General features: G+C 37.9%; 2 protein-coding genes across 2 annotated transcripts in view; both read right to left on the reverse strand.

Annotated features, from left to right (window-relative positions):
- Positions 1-22574, reverse strand: part of LOC128474621 (polyubiquitin-C) — a 92233-nt gene that overhangs the window by 6085 nt on the left and 63574 nt on the right. The window lies entirely within an intron of this gene.
- The window catches only part of LOC128474619 (transient receptor potential cation channel subfamily V member 1-like), a 29686-nt gene that overhangs the window by 1909 nt on the left and 5203 nt on the right, over positions 1-22574 (reverse strand). The window contains exons 2-13 of the mRNA XM_053456985.1: positions 20140-20439; positions 16717-16859; positions 14615-14767; positions 12413-12553; positions 10597-10895; positions 8399-8575; positions 7722-7880; positions 7015-7110; positions 5397-5467; positions 4772-4937; positions 2882-2948; positions 2210-2508 (exon numbers count right to left, since the gene is read on the reverse strand). Coding sequence (XP_053312960.1) covers positions 2210-2508; positions 2882-2948; positions 4772-4937; positions 5397-5467; positions 7015-7110; positions 7722-7880; positions 8399-8575; positions 10597-10895; positions 12413-12553; positions 14615-14767; positions 16717-16859; positions 20140-20369 — 2001 coding nt within the window. The 5' untranslated portion in view covers positions 20370-20439. The remainder of the gene's footprint in view (positions 1-2209; positions 2509-2881; positions 2949-4771; positions 4938-5396; positions 5468-7014; positions 7111-7721; positions 7881-8398; positions 8576-10596; positions 10896-12412; positions 12554-14614; positions 14768-16716; positions 16860-20139; positions 20440-22574) is intronic.

The raw sequence follows: 22574 nt of genomic DNA on the forward strand, positions 1-22574 counted from the left end.
ATACGTGTCCTTTGAAGTGGTTGGTCGCATCTCACTTTTATAGATGGACCTGCCTGTTTCAACTTAGATACATCCTATATTCATGTGATTAGATCATGAGAACCTGCACCTCTTAGAGGTTCAGTTGACACTGAACCTCGTTATACTGGGCACAGATTGTGTTTGTGGTCCATCATTGTAATATTTAAGATGACACAAACTTTGTGGCACTTTGGGGGAAAGAAGTGTGTAGTCATGACATAAATGGCTATTTTAATTACAAGAGAGTACTTCATCTGTTTTGTTGTTCCTTGAGTTACAAGCTCCCGCACATACATCTACTGCATAACTGTTATTCTAGAGTATTTAACTGTAGATAAACACATGCTCATTTACACAGGCTCATTTACAGCAATAAGGTGGTTATGCATTCATGACAGGCACATGGCTGAGTTTTGCCCTATATAAAACATGGCTTTGGCAGTTGTAACCAGTTGGAGAAAAACTATTACGGATTTTACAGTTAGGAAAAGCTACAACTCGAGTGCACTACCCCCTCTGTGGTCCTGTTTCACTCCACTTCTGCCTGCTTATAGCAACCAATCGGTTGCAGGAACCATTCTCACTCAAATCAATGGAAGCACTTTTTGCGCATGTGTCTTGTTAGCTCATGTTAGCCAACAATGGAGGTGACTGGTGGTGAGTATAGCGCACATGCTCTTTGATGAGCAGGTGATAGGGATTGGATAAAGAGGTAACTGCATGGGAGGGATTTGCGCATTTGCAATGGAGAAGAGTACACAGTTTTCATACATGATGGCTTAAGTGTCCCTTTAACTTGTGCTATTAGTGGATTAATCAAAAGACATTTTGCCCTCAGGAGCTGGGAGCAGACCATATAGTTAAGACATTTCTTTCTTCCTGTCCACTGACTCCACTCATAAAGCGAAGTATTTGATTGCTTAAGGAAGATGGTTTTCTAATTGTCTTGGGGCAAACTAAAGCCTGAATATTTTGTTTGTAGTTTTCTCCTTCTTACAGAATCTAAAAAAAGGCATTAGTGGTATGCATAAAAGTAATCCAGGTGTTTAAAATATTTAGATTATAAGAACGCTCTCTTTTAACAAGTGTTGAGACACCACATGACCTCTTTAACTAGACCTAAGTCAACAGCACTTTATGTGGTACTTTTTTTTCTTAGTGTGTACTGTAATAATAAAATTAACTAACCAAAGTGAAATGCAGAATTTATATCTCACACTGGAAAGAACAATAACAGAAGCTGTAGTTGGATAATATTATTTAGCCAACATGGCATGGAATCTATGGAATGCCTTTTTATGGATACCAAATAACTGGTTATAACAGTGCAAAAAACATATATGTACCCAGTACCAAGACTACACCAGATTATCTGACCAAAGCACCCCCCCACACATATTTTCCAAAGTGATTGAAAACACCTCAGCATCTTCTGACACCAATAGTGATTAAATAACCGTTAATATTAATAGCACTGTATAGCGAGACATCCAAAACATCACTCAGAAGCCAGTAAGAAATTCCGTTCTCTTGTGCGTGGCTTTGCGGCTTTTGCTTTGTAATATCCCCCTGTCTAGAATCATCTTGTGGCTGCAACTTAGCTTCCTTCCCCCTGCCGTGACTACATTTTGTGTGGTTTCTTGTCTATGCAGATTATCGTCTTTATAAGACTCGCACACCTGCTGCACAACAGGAGCAACAGCAAAAATGTGCCACAATATGTTCATTTGATATATTTTGTACTCTTTCAGGAAACCCACCAACGGTACATAAAGAGTGGTGCACGGGGGACTGCCAGGACCCCCAAAATTCTTTGAATACGAAGGGAGGGCCATATGTTGCTGGTAGTGCCTTAAATACATTATCAAACATATTTTATTACATACAAATGCATATAATCAAGTGTTACATCTGCAAGTTTAATAACATGTGAATAGGTGAGAACTCTGAAAGGAAAGCTTAGCTCCACCAACTCCTAAAGCCAATTATTCTTGCTCAATGCCCCAATTTAATTGTTGTTAGACCTCTTGATACTGCTTATACTGAATCAAATGTCATATGCTTAAGGAGGTGTAGACCTCGGCGTAATCATGCTGGAGAAGTTTCCAGAAATTGATTTATTTGGTAAAACAAACAACAGAGATGGCATGCCAGGCCCAGCATGTCATGTTATTCCACTGTAACCCACCTGCAGCTTCCATATGCTCTTGCTCTCATTGGAAACCTTGTTGACTGTCTCACTCATTAAGGCAATGAGCATATTCAGAAGAAGGATGTAGGTAAGAACCACATACAGAATGAGGAGGAACATGAAGAAGTGCTTGAATTTTAGGTTCTCATTAAATTCCAGGTCCCCCATGCCAATTGTGAACTTGAAGAGCTCCAAAGAGGCGATATATAGCCCATCATAAGATACACCTTCTTTTTTTTCGGCTTCAGTGCCGTTTCCGGTTTCTTGAGGAGATTCCCCAGCAAGGGTTACCAGAGCTGCAGGAGAAAAAGTACATTAATGCTAAATAAACCATGGAAATTATTTAAGGTATAGAGCTTAATTGGCTTTAATAGAACTGAAGAATGCATGGCTTGCAATTTAATGACCTTTCTATATCAGGACATCAGATTATCAGGGGCAGAATCTAGATAATGGCTGCTAAAAAGGCTACAATGGAAACAATTGCAGAAGGCAATTGATTTGGTTTTATAGAAACTAATATAAGCTTTATTTTATATTACACTTTAAATATTCCCCAATGCCTTTTCCATGGCAAACTTGCTTTGACCATGCCTGTACAAGATTATATTAATTTGCATGTGTGAACTATATACCATACTTTCCTATAGGATTTGAAAAAAAAATTACCTGCTGCAAAGCCAAAAAGGAAGACTAGGTACACAAACACAAAGCGAATCATGTCTCTTAGTATGGTCTGAAAAAGAAAAATGACATGAAATAGACATAAGTGATATTATAAACCCTTGAAAAAATATTTTCTAGTCCTTTGACACGGAGGAATGGGATAAGATCCTGATTCTCACGCACAAAGGCGCGACTTCCTGCAAATTGCAGGAATCCGCGTATAAATTGCTCACGCGATGGTATAGGGTGCCTGCGGAACTGCACCGCTTTCTCCCTCTGGTCTCTCCCTGCTGTTGGAGATGCGGGGCTGCTTCTGGCTCCTATCTCCACCTGTGGTGGGATTGTCCTTTGGTACAGCCCCTATGGACTGCTGTGTCTGCGGTTATTAAAGCGCTAGGGGATCCCGACTTTCTCATGTCCCCTGAGGGTATGCTTCTCCATCATACTACATCGAGTCTGGGGTCCTATAAGAGGTCGCTCTCCATTCACTTAATTTCCGCTGCCAAGGCGGTTATCCCACGTTTCTGGAAGCAACCCATACCTCCTCCTATTTCGGCCTGGCTATCTAGTGTCAATTTCATTTGTCAGATGGAAGACCTGGTCTCCTCCTCTAGGGGTGCCGGGTACGGAAACGGACTTAAATGGCTCCCTTGGAGGGAATTCTTGTCATCCCCCTCTTTTCATAAGGTTTTGACGGGTTTTGTTGGTGACCCCCCTGTCCTTGACTTATGCTAGGTTGCTAGATCTCTGTCTGCATACTTTCTGCGGTTCTCTGGTCTCATGTGCTCTGCCGTGCTAGTACACTTTTTGAATTCATACTGCCTGCTTCTCCTCGGAGGAGTTTCAGTTGTCCACTGTTTGGTTTCTCGTTTTCGGTAGCTTGCATCCTACGATGCATTCGTTCTGCTGCGCAATTCCCGTTTTATTTTTATGCCATTCTGTACTTCTCTGACATGCTATGTATGGGATACTCTCTAAGGGCTGTTCTGATATGCTGCTGTCCTATGTATACATATTGTGCTTATATGGATCTGGACATGTCGATGTTATTCGCTTCGTTTATTTCTCTTGATCCATGTTATACATGCATTGTATACCATTCCCATCATATGTCTTCTGATGACCGTTGTAACACTACTTTCAGTATGCCATTTATTTTTCGTATGTGGTCACAATTGTTTTTTAATAAACGGTGAATTGAAAAAAAAAAAAAAGAAAAAATATTTTCTAGAGATTGCTTCAGATCATGTGGTTTATAGTAAATAAGAAACTAAGAGCTAAACCTGCATATACATTACAGGATTATTTTGACCAATGTCTAAAATGTGTGGAACATACCAGATCGGTACAGTAACCTACGGAGGTAGCAGGGGGCAAGGTCTAAAAATCTGAAGATTATTGTTCAAAGTTGAGGCCCTCATCTCTACATTTGAATGTATTTCTTCTGGTAGAGCAGAATGATCTGTACCACCAGTAGCTTCTTGGATAATAAGTATCCCCTAACACATGAGCCAATGAGGCCACTAGATAAAACCAGCCATAATAGGCAAGAGAGTGGCCTGTATTTGAACTACAAAGTAAGTTGGCACCTCTGGAACTTTATAAGATTGAAGCAGCTTAATCCTGAAAGTCCCGCTACCTGGAGCCTAAACCAAAAGGGAACGTGATTGTTCCTCATTATATAGTATAATTATTGGAAATGTTTCTTCCACAAGAGTGAAAGGTTCTCCACTTATTTCAGTATAGTAGATAAATACATGGTAATGACCATTACATATGCCTTGACAGACGTGCTCTAACTTCATCTTATAATACCCAAAAAATGTGAAACCATACAAAATGAATAAAAGTATTAACTTATAAAATGAACAATTGATATGAGAATAATCTTACCTTCTGTATCATCACACTGTATATCCCAGTCATCTGGAAGCCACGAGTGTAATATAAAATATTCACCCATCCAATGACCAGGGCAAAAACCAGCAGGGTCACATATGCCTCATTCCCCGCAAGATACATGATGCCACTGCACAGCAGTATAACAGCCTGAAGAAAACTAAGAGACGGTTTTATTGTTATTGCCATGGTGATAACTCTACATATTAAAATGCTCCTATAATGCAATACTTTGCTTACATATGCCATAAAATGTGGGCTACAAGAACAAAAGATGGATATAGAATATTACAGATATAACGTACAACAACAGGTTAAAACTGCACTAAAAGTAATAACAAATGCAACAAAGACTTATTGAGGTATTTTGTCGTGTCCTACATAATACTAACCTAACATTTGCCAGATTATATTTTACATTTTTTTATTTTGATTATGACATTATAGCTCTAGTTCAAAAAAAGTTATAGTTTTAGGATTTTTAGCTGTATGTTATGTGTGAAATCCATTTGCCATACCCAAAACCCAAGTGGCAAAATAATATAATAAAAACATTCCACAGACGTCATTTAGTCTTGTTATTTGCATCCCATTAGCTCATAAAATATTTGAAACTTACAAAAGAAATTCAAAATAACCATCCATCATAATGATCTGTAGCGAGGGGCGTCGCTTCCAGAAGTAAATAATCTGCAGAGAACATAAACAATAATGCAATCATTTATTCATAATAACCAGATAAATACAAACCATCTTATATGAAATATTACTTTAACAATATAGCATAAAAAATGTATGAAAAATAACTTGCAAGCTGGTTGGAGATAATTATGACAACAAATTTCACCATGTTTACATTTAAATATGGCTTTGGGCAGTACAAAGTAACATCTTAATAATCTTCATGGAACAGCGGCCTCATTATTATTTAAAGAATATGTTTCCATAGATTTGGGTTATTGCTGCTGGAAAGATTCAATGTGCTTTCTCACTAGAATCATCTAATTAGATATAATTTACAGAATGCAACTTCCACAGACATAAAATGAATATGATTAATACCATATTAAAATTAATGATTGACAGCCTTCCATGAACTGGAGAAAGCCCCCCCCCCTGGAATATAAGGAAAGGGAGAAAAAGACTGCTGGCCCAGGTCAGGTCACGGGGAGGTCAGGATAACTTTGGCCATTATTGGATAGTGGGGCGCAACATTGTTGTATGCTAGGGTTTAAAAGTTGAGGACAAAGGCACTCATACCTCTTTTCCTGCCTGGAGCCTAAGGTCAGGCACTGTCCCACCCTCCCTCCCCTTCTACTGTATTGTGATGTTTCATTATGCATGAGTTTGGTTCTGTTTTTCTATGGTTTTTTTATAGTCACAGCGCGGAAGATCCCGGCCCCCCTTTTTGGTCAGCATGGAAGTGGTAGCATCTGGAAGCTGCGCCCGAATGGGCTTGGGGAGGCGGGTCCAGCGGGCGGCTGATGCCACTCGCTCGGCCTGAACTCTTGTTATTATGTGGTTTGGAACCGCCTGCTGGGGTTAGGCCATTGATTATAGGGGAATCTGTTAATAAAGCTGTGGCCAATGCCCTTACCCACACCAGTGATTCATGTCTTTATTTATGGCGGGTGGGTCAAGGTGTTGGATTCGGTCTTCAGGAGCATTTGGGCCTAAGCAGTCAAGATATGCAGCAAATGACATATGACTCATTTAATGTGAGAAATTCTTGCATATTACACATTGACTGTATATCTGATGTTATCTTAAATGTTTCAATATTTTTTTCGAAGAAGGGAAAATGAGAATATGGCACATAGATTATTCTTAATGAATGACGAGTTCCATATTTTCCACATTACACAAGTTAATAGTCTAAAATAAAGAAAGCTGGAGAAATAAAACAGAAATAAAAATGGGACTGGTCTGTTGGACCCAGTGAGGTGGTTACTATGTAAGCAGCCAAGAGCTCTTCATAAACTCTGTGTTTCTTACTTTATGGATTATTACCTTTTTCATCACTTGTACTTGAGTTTAGATACATAGTTGGCGAAGTGAAAAGGAGGGCAGCAATGTATGCTTGACAAGGGGGTCTATGCATTGGTCACAGAGCAGATGAGTATATTTAAATGTACACATTTTTAAATAGCCCCACTTTTGCATTTAGATATAAGGATTCCAACTATGGAGTAAAAGAATGCTGCCTGCGGGCTGTATGTTCTACTGGCCTACCTTACCTGGCATATTAGGATGTAGACTCCACCAAGCATGATTATAATTTCCCCAATCACACGAAATGTGTCCTTTGGTGTCCCTTCCAGTGGGAATGGTGGCTGAGGAGACAGTATAGAATTAGTACCCTCTAATTAAAAAACATTACTTCTGAGGTACTGTAAAAGTCAGAAAAAATGCATCTGTTGGTATTTATGGCATGTTTTTTCACTATTTAGACTATTTTCCAGTGGCAATAATAATATACTCTAACCATCTTTAAATCAGATTTTTCAGTTTTCTTCAAAATTAAGATTTTATAATTTTGAATGCAACTTTTGTATGTACCTTTGACACTAACCATGGAGAAAGAGGTGACCTTGCATGCTGCCCTAGGTCTGGCCTGGGGCGGCCCCAAAGTTAAATATATTACTGATCAGTCTGCCATGTATACACCGATTAAAGTAGTATATATATATATGTTTATATACTATAGATATATATAATAATAGAGATATTAACTCCCCAGACTCCACTTAGTGGTTCAACCCTGGGCAGGCCAGTGGTACATTAGCATTTTCAGCAGGTTAGTGTGCTAGTAGCATGGATCCAGGATAAGTACTGGCAGGGTTTGATATCAAAAACTTTCAGTATGGGAGGAAAACATTACAAGTTTATAGTACTAGAAAGAAACATGAGGAAGCCCCTAAGCCAGTGCCGTTGGCACTCTTACCTGTCCAGTAAGGGGTCTATTATAAGCCGTCACTGTGAATATAATCATGTAAGCAAAGTAGAATAAGGTCTTCAGATAAAATATTTTGCTAGCAAATGTGTCCCATTTATTTTCAAGCAAATGATTTATTGGTTCCAGGAGTATCATTTTATGTCGATTCTGCAAAGAAAATGCATTCATAAAAATAGCTTTTCATGGAAACAATGCCTTTTTTAAAAGTTAAAATATGCTAAAATATGTGTAAAAATGTACGGGCTCTACTGTAACTCAAAGATTTCCCTGATACCTGTGAGGTCCAAACATTTTTTTAAGATTTCCTTAATACGTTATTCTGTATCATAATCTGTCTGAATTACAAAAATCCATCAAGAGGTAAACATCAAAGGACAGTAAGTCTGGGCTCTTATGAACACAAGCAGCATTAACCATTGATGGCTATGTAATTCTGCAATTTTAAAAGAAGCAATGTATTAATTTTATTTAGTTTACATTTTGTTATTAATTTATAAATGCAACTATATGTGGTTTATTTGCAGAGTATGATGACTTCCAGTGACCATGCTGTGATGCACAAACCCAGCATTATGAGATCTTTAAAAAGAGGGACATTTGTGTCCAAAAGAGGGACTATCCCTCCTAATAAGGAACACCTGGGAGTAAATTAAAGGTATACTTACATTTGCATTGCTTTTAAATACAATTGTTTCCAAAACTGAATCAGGTTCATGTGTATCCACATCTGACAAGTCATACAGAGAAGTGTGCACTGGGCCATAGGTCCATTCTGTGAATTTTCTAGAAAGAAATCTATACTCGGGGCTGGTAGCTTCTCTATGAAGGATGTGTTTGAACAACTGAAAAACAGTGATAATATCATATTTCCAAGCAATGTAATAGCAGACTCAAAATCTAATATTTAGTTTTGCTTATCCTATTAAAGAAACACAGCAATTATTGATATAAACATATTATATGCATGCACAGGCCTTGACAAAAACAGGAACAACCAGATTTGTGTGATCTTTCTTCTGTCCTGCAGATGGCGTGGAAATACAGCATTTCCACATTGAAGTATTCAGAACAGAGAAAAGCCCTGGAATTGAGCTTTGATGAAAGGGCTGCATGACTTAGAATGGTGAAGGCAATGCAATAAATCCTCATATATATATATATATATATATATATATATATATATATATATATATGTATATATATATGTATATATATATATCATAGGGGTAGTTGTATGTTCAATAACAGCCCTGGCAGTAAGGACTAATAAAAAGAATGTTTTACTACAGAGAAGGCATTAACATACAGAACACAGATTTGGGTTCTTCAAATGTCGGCTAAAGTCTTGAGTGGCACATGAAAGAGGAGCTTGGAAGTGAGGTCACACTTAGCTATAGAATGGTGCCACCCCTCTTTGAATAATTTGCACAAGGGATTGTCCCTCTTTTTCTCTTTCTGGTTAATCTTTGGTGCTAACTTGTGTGGCACCAAACACATCTCCATGGATCAGGAACATAAGGGGTATGGTGGCTACTGTGCAGGAAAGTTACATTTGTAGCCACCCAGGAAAATACATAAATTACACTGTGGCCAGTAAGCAGTTTTTACCCCCCCCCCCCAAAAGGAGCCTAAAATGAAGTGGAATAGCTCCATGCCTTACAACTAGCACAAACCATGGTTTTACCAGTATGTTTCCAAGTTTGTGATGGAACTTGTGGTCATTTAGTCTAATCTATGAGCTCATCAGAGCCAAAGGCACAATGGAATAGATTCCAGGGCTCCCCGATGCCAGAGCAAACAGGGCCTGGACTAATGTGCCATTGAGCATGCTAACCAATAGACAAAAAGACATGTCATGGATGGCCATTAAGGGAGGTCTACCCTTAAGTACACTTTTGCATGTAAGGTTGTCTCATTCTGGGTAGGGTACAGGTCACTGTTCGAGACTGTCTCATCATTGACAGCCTCAAGGAGGATTCATTGCCTGTCATCACTGTCCTGATCCCCCTCCCAGTCCTTGGACTTTTGTCATACCCCCTTATGCTTTTTATTGTCTGGTGTGATTACTGTCACTTCTCTGTATTTTGCATACTTTTCCTTTTAGGTATACTGTTGGTTTTTGACAGTTTACAGATGCTGTCACTGTAAGTATGTTTGTTGGACAGACTGGATGGGCCTACTAGGTTCTTATCTGCCATCACTTTCTATGTTTCTATGTACTTGGTTAAGCTGCTGATGTTCGTGTTCTGCAATGTGTCACAGTTTACCTTGTATGAAATGTATTCTCAGTTGAATAAACACAATCAAACCAGGGGCTCTGGGGCAATTGCACCATTTGGGAAAGGCAAAGGGGCAAATCCATATGGGGATTCTGCAGAATCCTTCCATGCAATTGTAAGGGAGCTACCATGCAAATTTAAACATCACATCTGTCATATACACTAAAGTCCATATGATGGTGGATGTGTTCCTTTAATTGGCTCGTTTAATATGTCTTAAACCTGGGCTGGTCAAAAATCCACAACATAAGTTGTCTCAGTTTAAAAACTACTAGAATTAATCAGATATGTTTATTTTCAATTGACTTTAATAAGTTAGAATTTTAGTGATCGTTGTCTTCATTAAAGGTTGTTAAGTTATATCTACACATAATTAAATTGCAAGGCATGCAAAAACAACAGCATTATGATCAATCAAACCTAACTGAGGGAAAGATTCACCTCTAGAATGTGTCAGTGGTTGCTTAAATTATGAAGCATGATCCCAAAACCAAGGCTGTTTTCTGGACTAATAATAAAATAAATATCCTGCATTCCATATTGCATGTGTGTTTCTAAAATAAGGTGTATTGATTTCAACTAACCTCAATTTTACCAGTCTTTGCAGCCAGCTTCAATGGTGTTAGGCCTTCCCAGTTCGTTAGTTGTTCCAGTTTCAGTGTTGGGTTGATTGTCATGGATTTCTTCAAGATGTTATCATACATCTTAGTGACTGTCTCTGTGTTTTCTTTAGTGTTATCCGCCACCCAGACCAATGCGTGCAAGACAGTGTTACCATGGCTATCTCTGGCAGCAAGATCAGCCTTTCTGTATGGGTTATCCAGAAGATAATTGACTATTTCAGGTTGATTGGTACAGGCGGCCAATGAAAGTGGGAGCTCTCCTGGTGAAGGGCAAAAGGAGAACGAAATAGTCTTAGAATTACACTTACATACGGATGCGGTCCGGATACATGACTCTGCTCCGTTCCTGCTTCCCCTGGTTCCCCTGGTTCCCACAGAGTGCGAGCAATACAGAGGGAAGCAGCGACCCCTGCGGAGGTCTGCGAGTAGCACCGGGAAATCTACAGTTTAGGTAAGGGGTGGGGGAGGGTTTATCAATGAGCATGCGTGATTGAGGGAATGAATTTGTATCTGTGAATGAATGAGTATATGAATTAGTATATGAATGAGTAAATGAATTAATATGTGTGTGATAGCATAGATGTATAAGAGGGGGGTGGCACAGGGAGGCTGTAAGTGATGTGTAGACCCCATACTGCTGGCAGCATCAATACACAAGGTGGGTAGCTAGTTTTCAGCATGTATCGGCTGCATGTGCATGATAGGAGTGTGATTGTTGTATTAAATATATATGATTGTGAACAGCAACCACACTCCTATCATACCCAGATTCCACCATGTACTGGCTGACTTTCATGATAGGAGGGTGATTGCAATATTAAATATATATGATTGCTAACAGCAACCACACTCCTATCATGCCCAGGTTTCAGCATGTACTTGTTGCCTGGGCATGATAGGAGTGTGATTGCTGTTAACAATTATATATATATATATATATATATATATATATTGTTTTAATAAAAGTGTAGTTATTTTTATTTTGGCCAAGTGAATCCTGAATTTTTCAGTTTCGGTCCAGAATTTCCATTTTGGTGCATCCCTAGTGTCTGTGTGGCATAACCTGTCCTGGTGTGCGTGTTTGGGTGTCTGTGTGGCAGAGCCTGTCCTGGTGTGTGTGTTTAGGTGTCTATGTGGCAGAGCCTGTCCTGGTGTGTGTGTGTGTATTTGGGTGTTTGGCATGGAGGAGGGCAGTGCCCAGGCTCCTCTTGTCAATACAAACAATCATGAGGGGGCGGCAAAATTGAAAAGGTAGCTATAGTGGTAAGATGGAAGGTAAGCTCAAAACAGGTGCATAAAATATTTTTAGGTTTGTTTACTGGTCAGCCACTCTACTTGTATGTATTAATAGTTACATTTGTATCAGTGTATAGCTAAATATTTTTGATGTTGCATTTTCGAAAGTGAGGATGATACGCATTGCTTTCAAGTCTTCTAATCAGGGCTATGCATTATACAGTATGTCCATCCAGAGGATAATGATGTTAGTCAGTATGTGACATATGGATGTGAACAATCCAAAATATTGTGCAGAGACTCCAGCTTCTCTGATACTGACAGGTTTAGCTATGCCAAATCGGCTCCAACCCGCAACAGTTGACCCAGCTTTAAGCAAGAGTGCCATCTCTGTGTTTTACAGGCTTGCAATACCTTTTTTAAGCTGTAATATACATCACTACACTACTGGTGGAAAGATGCAGAGTCTTTACAGTATAAGCACCTGTAAATAATCATACCCAAGTATAATTAATTTATCTTTTGTTTGTTTGTTACCTACCAAAGTAAAAGCTGACACCCTTCTCCTTCTTCTGGAAAAACTCTCCTTCAGCTTTGGCATGGACATCAGCTTTGTTCCTCATGAGTAGTTGAACTAGATTTAAGTTTCTTTTCTCTATGGCTATGTGAAGAGCAGTCTGTCCTGTGGTATAATATGGTAAGTGTGAGACACACACACACACACATTTAAAAAGGAAGGAAATTCTAAAAGAAAAGGCTAAATCCAAGGCATACATTATTAATAAAACCAGAACAAAAACTTGTTGAAAAATACCCTTCATAACAAATATTTTCAGAATTTCAAGAGGAACACAAATACGGTAGTTGCCTATGCCAAGACTTCCCTTAACGACGGAGAAAGATTGAAAACTTTTGAATGCTGCACAAGGATGTAAGTAGGGTAGCATTCTATTTAAGATATCATGTAGTGCTCTAAACATTTTGCAGTCTGTTTTGTATAAGGGACCATAACAAAGTTCACCCAGGACCCTTCTTAGCAGGACCCTACTGAGTGGTGCACAATGATCTTCACAGCAAATAACTAGATTGCTAATTTTTTACCTGCTCTAAAACATTTAATATTATTTAAGCATTGGCTATCCCCTGTACCTATCATGTTTTACTACTCGCTATTAGAAGTACTCTATTTCCCACTAGATTATTGCTCTCACATTCTGATATTCACCCTTTTGAGTTACATTTTTATTGCGTCCTAGCACAAATATTTCACCTTTGTTTGATAGTAATGCCAATGAACTTTGTCCTCTTTCATAACTTTGCCTAATAATAAACCAAAGTTCCTTGATATGATGTCAAACTATAATACCTTTTACACTATTACAGGGGAGTTTTCTTTCTGCAGGAACACTCGACAGATCAACATAGGGGATACAGACCAAATGGTCATTAGTAATTCTGTAAACCCTTCAGTTAATCTACTATCTTTTCATGGGTTTCAGAATTCTCTGTTCTCTTCATTTGTGACATTTTCTGGCAAACAAATAAAAGGTCAGACTGGCACTTTTGAAAGCCTCAGTATTTAGTTAATGACTAAGCCTTTGTTTTTATGTATTTTTCCACCAAGTATTGCAAGTGAGCCAAACTCATGTCACCCAACAGCAATAAAATCATGTGCACATTTGATGTTCTAAATATTTAATATTTACATTAATAACAAGAAATGGCTAAGCCCATAAAGCTCCCAGGGCACATTTTAAAGAGACATATTGGAAATAAATATCTAATACACATTAGTCTGAATGCACTTATATACTAGAGAGAAAAAAAATATTGGATTCAACACAAACAGTTCCTTGGCATATTGCCGAGTGATGCTTCAGCAACCTCCTCTAATGGCAAGTTTAATTACTTCTAAAAACTGTCTCAGTTGCTAATGGAGCATCCGGGTTTGTCCATAATGTAGCATTTAGGGAAGCCATGTGAAAATCTGAAGACTGGATGGAGACATCACTTTTTACATAATTGCCATAATGCTTTAATCAAGCAACACAAAAGCTTTCCAGTTTTACCAGATGTTTGTACTTGAAATTACTTTGCATTACTTATCTTATAAAAATCTTTTTTCTATAGGTTCTTAGGTATTGGGATTTATTTCCTATCTTTGACTGCAATTAATGTGCCAGACTAAAGTAATGGGATGGAAAATACTTCAATGAGGGTATACCACAGAAAAAGTAAATTATTTTAAAAAATTATAATGTTCAAAATTAAATAGAATGCATACATGAAAAGGCATTCAATATGCCCCCACAACAACTAGAGGAATGTCAAAAAAACTAAAGGAGGTAATCATGGGATACATGAATGAAGTTCTGCTTCCCTGCCTCCCTGGGTCAGTTATTTCTATCGCAATGCAGGGATGCAGTGTTGGGCCACGGCCTCCATCTTCTACTACCTGCCCACTACCCACACACCACCCACTGAAGGCAGTTTAGGGCAAGCCCAACTTCTACAGTCAGCTAGCCCTGTCTCTTAAAAGAAAACACCCCAACAGCCCCTGGTAGCCCACCATAAGACGTTTCCAGGTTACTGGATTGGTTGTTTATATTGTCCTAAGGCTTTTACATGTTGCCTATGTAATGCATCAGATGTAAACTCAGCATGACATGCATTGTTTGCCCCTTTCTTATGTGACATGCGATCAATAGTGTGTGAAGTTTGGAAGTTACCAGTTACCACTTACCACGATAATAATCATTGGTGTATGCTGCATTGACAAACTCTTCTAAATTATTTGTTTCTTCTGCTGTTTCCAGCAATATTGGGATAGCCGCATTTGTTCCTTTATTCAAATTCCACATAGCCTTTAGCAAACATGTCTTGCCTGTGTCAGGATCTACGAATGAAACCATATATTTATACACATAAACATATGCACTTACCGTACGTCAATATTAAAGTCATCAAGTTCTACAGAGAGCCTACAATATGCATAACATTCATATATTATTACCAATACTATGCAATGCTTCATTATGCATTGTTGATATGTATTTCATTTTTAGATCTGTTGAAACCAATCTTTATTAGCCCCCTTGTCTCACAAATCATTATTTTAACAGTAGTGGGCAGGGATGATACCTCTAAGAGTTCTGCTACAATAAAGTAAAATGAGGCAAATATTAATAGACGGTACTTACCGGTACTTATAAAAATACAAACACTGTTAAATAATTGGAGATTAAGGATCTATGGAGAATGAATTTGTTCAAAAATAACAGTAACAAAAAGAAGTAAATTTGGGTACTGTAAAGAGAAGTAAAAATTTGCAATAATTTGCTTAATGACATGTACACATCATTAGCCAGGATTCAGTAGAAAATCCCATGTAGGAGAACAGCTTCTGGGGTTATCATTCTTTCGTGTGGTTCAGAAGATATTGCACCTTGTTCCACTGCTGCCTTCCCTAAAATTTGCAGCAGGCAGGTGTTTGTTCTTGAGGAGTTTAAAATTTCTTTTAATTTGATTTTATTCATTCAATTTGAACCTACCCTTTTATTTATTTTTATGTATGGAAGAAACTTTGTTTCCAGTCTCTTCGCTTTGATCTCATATCCTGCTGATATTCACTAGAACATCTCCTGTGGTGGCACCATTGACAATAAGGGAATCCCCAAAAGGAGGTACAGGAATTAATGTCCCTTTGTGTTATGACACTAAGGGAAAAATATATATTTTGTTATTCTTCTGTCTTCATCAGGTCATTCAAATGATTATTGTCAAATTACCGGTACTTTCAAATTATCTGGCCACTCCTCTCATTCTCTTTTTAAACAAATGATATATACTTTTTTAGTATTTTGGTGTTATTTTGTTTTAAGACAGTCGATGATCTGTAAGCTATGAGCGAGACAGTCACTTGACACATCCTCTTGTGACATGTTCTGCACACAGTCTCATGCCCAAACAAAGTGCTTATTGAGCAATCATAACACTTTACAGTAGAGAAGAGCTTTTAAATAATCTGTTAAGTGTTGAAAATCAATGAAAGTAAAAAAAAAAAAAATCACATAATTAGTTAACCAATGTAATATACTCAGCAAATTGAGGACTGAATGAACAATCCCATCTCTTGTGTTGAGGAAAAAGCTTACAAATGCTATTATAAAATTAAACAAAACATTACATTTGGTTGCTTTTAAGAAAATAGCTTCCTTTTGATAAAATTATCTTTCTTTAATATATCCGGGAAATCTATGTGTATATTTTATGTACATTTCCACCGTTAATCTCAGGTATATATATAAAACACGAAATTTCGGGCCCACCTATATGCCTGAGAATGGTCCCTGTTGCTTCACCCACAAGTATAGCAATAGCATTATAGTAATTTATAGTAAATTAATTTGCTTGTATATAAAGAGATGTATCTATTATTATATTAGTAAAGTATTGACAGTGTTGCTTTGCAGAATATGTTTTGGGGACCTCTTTCAGTGCTACAGTTTCACCAGGGACAGTCCTGAAGGCGTGTTTGTGTTACTGTTTTTTATGGAATCGTCTAGGTTATATGCAGAATAGATATCCTCTCCTCCAAAACCCAGCACTGCCCCTACCGACTCATATAAAAAAATAATTTTTAATTGTTATTTATTTGAGGGTGCTTTTTTTAATCTTATGTCATATTTATTCAATTTGTTTGCTATAAAAAATATTTTAACAAAATGAATGAAGCATACTCGCAATCCAAAGACAGAAATTTCATATAGTGTTAGTTATATATGCAGCAAAAGTCCAATTATCAGTGACGAGAACATGCAAAGTAACACCATTATGAATACCTACCTTTGAACTCTGTGTTGGTTAGACGCTTCATTGTTTTTTGAAGATAATCTTTAAGTCCAGATAAATCCTCTGTATTCCCTGTAGCTGCAGCATCAAAAAGTCTGTCTCTTGTGTATACATCGGCAGGGTCAATGTCAGGGGGGCTAACAAAAAAATATGTATATACTGCATGGGTACCCAACTTGTATAAACAAAGGAAAATACAATATAAATCATTGCTCAGATTTTCCCAAATAGTGTTTTAATTAAAACAAAATATTTTGGTTGAAAATGTGTATATGAATGTGCCCACAGAGTAGTGTGAATAAGAAAGTACACCCTCAATGAATTCTATGGTTTTACATCAAGGCATAATAACAATCATCTGTTCATGGCCCTGTCAAAGTCCAGACCTTAACCCGACTGAAAACTTGTGGGACTTTAGAAGAGGTGTGCATAAACAGATGTCTGCAAACCTCAATGAACTAAAGCAACGCTGTAAAGACGAGTGGGCCAGAAAATTCCTCCACAACCATGTGAGAGACTAATCAAGTCATACAGAAAACGATTACTTCAAGTTATTGCTTCTAAAGGTGGTTCTACAAGCTATTGTACTTAGTGTTTCACAGATGGCTTCTTCATTTTGGCTTTATTTTTGTTAAATAACTCATGACACGGTGTAATATGTCATGTGTTGTTTTTTAGACCCACTAAGGAACAGATGATTGTTTTTATGTCCTGATATGTAAAACCATAGTATTCAAAGAGGGTTCACTTTCTTTTTCGCACAACTGTATTTTTTCACAAGATACTTGCAACTATAACATAAACCGTTGAAAGTTAAAGACATGTATTATTTCTATTATGAAGGTAGTACAGGTAAACAGACATATAAACCTTGGCACTAATTACCCAAAACACAGTAAAAAAAATATAGATATAAAAATATAAATCTCCCTTTGTGGTAATAATGTGCCCTTCTTACGACAACCAGCAATTCAATATTTACATCCTGAAAGCTATTTGCAGAATTGCAGCCACCTCCCATAGAGTAAACTGTGTTGTTTCTTCACTGTTGAGATTGGGTGTTTTTACAAAAAAACTAATAATTTATGACCTGTAACTGCCTGAGAAGACCATATGCATTACTGTGTAGAAATACAAATGAAAATTCACATTAGATCCTAGTAAAAAGCACTAAACATCCTTTGTTAAAAAAAAGGGTAATTACTTTTTTAACAATCACGGGATCATCTCATACCAAGCCCAAACTCTCCCATATTTTAAGAATGGCAACTGTGAAGTGTAAAGCTGAATCCCTGGGTATTTTTCCATGATGTAGAATGACAATTCCCCCTCTGCTGTGAATTCAGTAGTTCATGTGTTATAAAATGTTTTTTTGTGACATCATTAGTAATCTTACCAATGAATGTTTAAAACTGTGCTTTTACTGAACTTGTTTGTCATACCAAAACAAGGTTGTCAGGAAAGCTATTCAGTTGCCTACTAGGTTAGTTTCTCAGAGCCTATGTCCGCACATATATTTATATTATACTTTGCTACTGTGCTACTTATAGTGAGTGTATTTATGCGTAAGGGTCTGGCGGTAGAGTTAGTTAGTCGTGTTAGTGTATGCTTTTAGCACGTGTATGTGGGAGTTAGTGTATGGTGTTAGTAAGACTGTGTATGTGTCAGCATATGGTGTTAGAGTGTTTGTGTGTGTTAGTGTATGCTGTTAGCATGAAAAAGAGTGTATATATAATTATATATTTAATTAATATAATTACAGGAGCGAGCCAGGGGTTAGTTGGGCCTGGATGCAGTGTTTATGGCCTCCCTCCCCATTAACTAAAATATGCACATAATAACACTCAAACATGCCTTAACACCATACACTTATACATACATACACACACACACTATCTCCCTATCTCTTCTCTGCACTACTAATCCTAGGCTCACCCCTGGGAGATGTGTGTGTATGTATGTAAAAGTGTATGGTGTTAAAGCATGCTTGAGTGTTAGTATGTGCATACTTTAGTTATGGGGAGGGAGACCATAAACACTGCATCCAGGCCCCACTAACCCCTGGCTCGCTTCTCTATTTATAATTAACTTGCAGTTTATGTGTTTTGTAAGTAAAACTAATGGTTAATGGTTAATATTATAACTATAACCAACATATATATAACATAACCAACATATAACTGTAACCAACAGACTATACACAACAGCTCTTGGTGTGCATAAACATATATAAGCTGATTAATGCTCTGTCAAAAAAAGAATGGAATTAAATCCAAGATTTTTACAATTATATGAGTTAGTCCACCTCCTGGATATGTGTCAGATTACAGGTGGTGACCTTATGACACTGAAAACATAGCATTGTTTAAAGGTTGCATGAGTTAGCCTGGATCCTGTCCAAATTCAATAGGAGCTTCTAACCAAGTTAAGAGGTAGGGGCGTAGTGGAAAAAGCCGATGGAAATACTAAAATATAACAATAGCATTTTGAGCGGGCATCTGGCCTTCAGCAAATAGGGAAGCCCTATTTTGTGCAGATTTGTTTGCTGTCAGGGTCGTAATGACGAACACTTCCTCAATATGACTAAGTTATTGGTTAGAATGTTACAATGCTATCCTGGCCTCCCAATACAGGCTGGTGTGTATTATACAGCTATTCTAAAACCACAATCAGGTTTTAGTATGTTCTACATATACATAGCTATGGAATTTCATCCTCGGAACATTCACCTTCATTTAACGGATGAACTGAGTACTGGGTACAACTTGACAGTACAAAATATGCCTGCTATGTCTAGACAATTTTCCTCGGATCACAGAGCCATATCACCTTTAAAAAAACAATACGCTATCATTGCAAGGTCAATTTACCCCCGCCTTTCCCATAAACAGAACAATTTTGAAGGTTATAATGAACATAAGTACTCATCTTCTCAATTAAAAATAAGGCTCATAAGAGTTGGAATTGAATAATTCATTAAAACACATCGTGCTATCTCTGTAAAGTGGCAGAAGAGGGAGGATTGACATAGAGGTGCTTTGTGATAACTAAAGGTTATATTTTTATATAACAACCTATCCCAAAAATAAAACTAAAATGTATTGTTTTGACTACTATAAATTTACATATGACATTTACCCTGGCATTGAGATGAAAGAGATTAATTGAATGTATCCCCATTTCAGAGCATACAATATTTGCCCCTAATGTTAACAATCGCAATGCACTTTCCTCAGTTACTTTACTGATTCAAATTGTTTTTTGAATCCCTACCATTTTATACACATTTCACTAAGCTAAAGTGACCTTTAATCTACCAAAATATAGTTATTTCAGGAAATGTGATCTAAGTGCCATAACTACTCTGTGTTACTATACTGTATTCTAGTATTGATACCATTAGGATGGCAAACTTACTTGTTTCCATTGCCTTGAACTTCGGTTAAAAAATCCAGGTTAAATCCAATTTCAGCTGGAAACCTGTCACTTTCTTTCTGAAGGGCTGACTCCATGGGAGGCTTCTTATCCTTTTTTCCATCTTGGTTCTTTTCTCCTTTACTAAAGGCAGCAAGTGTGTCTTTATCGTGGACCTCTAGACTGAATCTGTTTTGAGGGGTATCAGACTCGTCTGAATCTGAATGAGACATATTTGCTGATGAAAATGCTGCAGTATATTATGAAGGTTCCAGGTCCTGAAATAATCCTCCTCTGTGATAACTAGAGCATAAAAAGAATATATGTTTGCATAAGAGAGTGAGAAAGCAGAAGGACACACAAACTCTCAGTTTGCATATTACCTGTATGCCAGGTGTTGGGGGTATGGCTTGTACTCATAGGCAAATAAACACACGGTGCATGATCATTAAAAAGGAACAAACACAAAACAATTATTTTGTTGCATTAACATATTAAATTACATTTTCCATGGGGAAGATCCTATGAAAATTAAGATTGCACTATATTCATATAACATTCAAACGAAACAACATGTATTTCCATAATAACAAAAAATGTAATCTAGGACAGGCAATAGCCATACTTTTCAGTGTATTAACCCATGTACAAAGCAAACAGAAGGATATCTTTAGCCAAACCAAGGTACGGTGGTTTTATGATATTATAGAGACACAATGCGTTCATATGTTGGAATATCTGATAAATTCAATGGCAAAAACTATATGGGCTGCTTAGGGTGCACCTGCAATGTGGACCTTGGTTCCTTGGTTTGTAGTGGTTACCTGCACCCTCTCCAGTCTTTGCTTGTCAAGGAAAGCTATAGAACAATGCCTATTTTCAGAACCTACATTTAAAGGTAAAAATAGCATATTTGATGAGATTGCAAACTGAGAAAAGTATTAAAAGCATTTAATAAATTGTCAAACTTCAGAATTAACTTTATTACAACAATTTTTATGTATCTATATGATTAGCATCATAACTAGAACCAAGGATTCTAAAGACCAGGGTATGTCTCTCCTTTATTATGGGAGGATATCATGATCGTATCGTATGCCACAATACACCCATGTAATGCCCCTGGTTTCACCTATGTTTTTAAATGCACAGTGCCTGTAAATTGTCCCTCATTACTTACACTGATGTACTTCTATTCTACAAGCTCAGTGTTTGGTGGTTATGAGTATATCAATATTCTATAGCCCTAAAAGCCATAATCTGTGTAAATAAAATACATTCTTATTTGAGATATATTTCTCAATTACATACACATAGGCAACAAACACCAAAGTCTTAATAAAGTTCTTCCCCATATCCTTACCTAGATAAGTAAGTAGTATATACGTTAGACAGGCACAACTGGCAGTGGTTCTGAACATCAGGCCAATGATCATACACTGAACCCGACTGGAGATGACAAGTACAGGCGATATCTGGATATATGCAGCCATACACAATGTTTTTATGCTTGAGTAGCATGCGGCCTAGCATATCCAGGCCAATTTCTGCTGCATCCAGAGAGGCAGATCGGATGAGTGTGTTGTTCTGTTGAGTAACTGGCCACCAGGCGCTAGATGGCCAGTCCGGGCCTGGTCAAAACTAGTGAAAACAGATCCCACATGGATAGCTGTTAACTGGCCTGACACTCTGGAAATTATTGGTGTTGTAGTTGAGTAACAGCTGGATAAGTTATCTATTAGAAAGCCCTAACCAGGTCTAGACTGGCCCAGTGCCTCAGTGAAGCTCTTCATCCCGCCCCCTTTGAGGACACAACGTGACACTCAAGGGGACAGGCTCACACTGAAGAGTTCCTCATGGCAGGAAGAAGTCAGAGGCAGAGGAGAGCAGTGTGAGCAGCATTCTAAAGCAGAAGGGAGTCATCAAAAAAGTAAGTATTTAAAAAAAAAAAGTTGGAGTCATAGATGGAAGGGGACCCATATTCAAAAGGAGGGCTGCCTTGTGACAACAGGGGTGCTGTGTATAAGTACACAAACAGGTGGTTGAGGCATCACTTAAATTAATACTAAAAGGGTGGTGAGTGGCGGGGTTCAATACACATGGGTGTAGGTGCATTACATTAACAAATGGAGGTGGGGGCAATAATACAAAAGAGAGGGGGCTGTCTGTGTGTGTTCTTCTCGATGTGGCAGAGCCTATCCTGGTGTATGTGTTTGGGTATTGGTGTGGTAGAGCCTGTCCTGGTGTGTGTGTTGGTGTCGGCATGGCAGAGCCTGTCCTGGTGTGTGTGTTTGGGTGTCGGTGTGACAGAGCCTGCCCTGGTGTGTGTGTTTGGTTGTCAGTGTGGCAGAGCCTGTCCTTGTGTCTGTGTTTGGGTGTCCGTGTGGCAGAGCCTGTCCTGATGTGTGTGTGTTGTGTCGGTGTGGCAGAGCCTGTCC

Source organism: Spea bombifrons, chromosome 2 (assembly GCF_027358695.1).
Source record: "Spea bombifrons isolate aSpeBom1 chromosome 2, aSpeBom1.2.pri, whole genome shotgun sequence".
In the NCBI taxonomy this organism is placed as follows: domain Eukaryota; kingdom Metazoa; phylum Chordata; class Amphibia; order Anura; family Pelobatidae; genus Spea; species Spea bombifrons.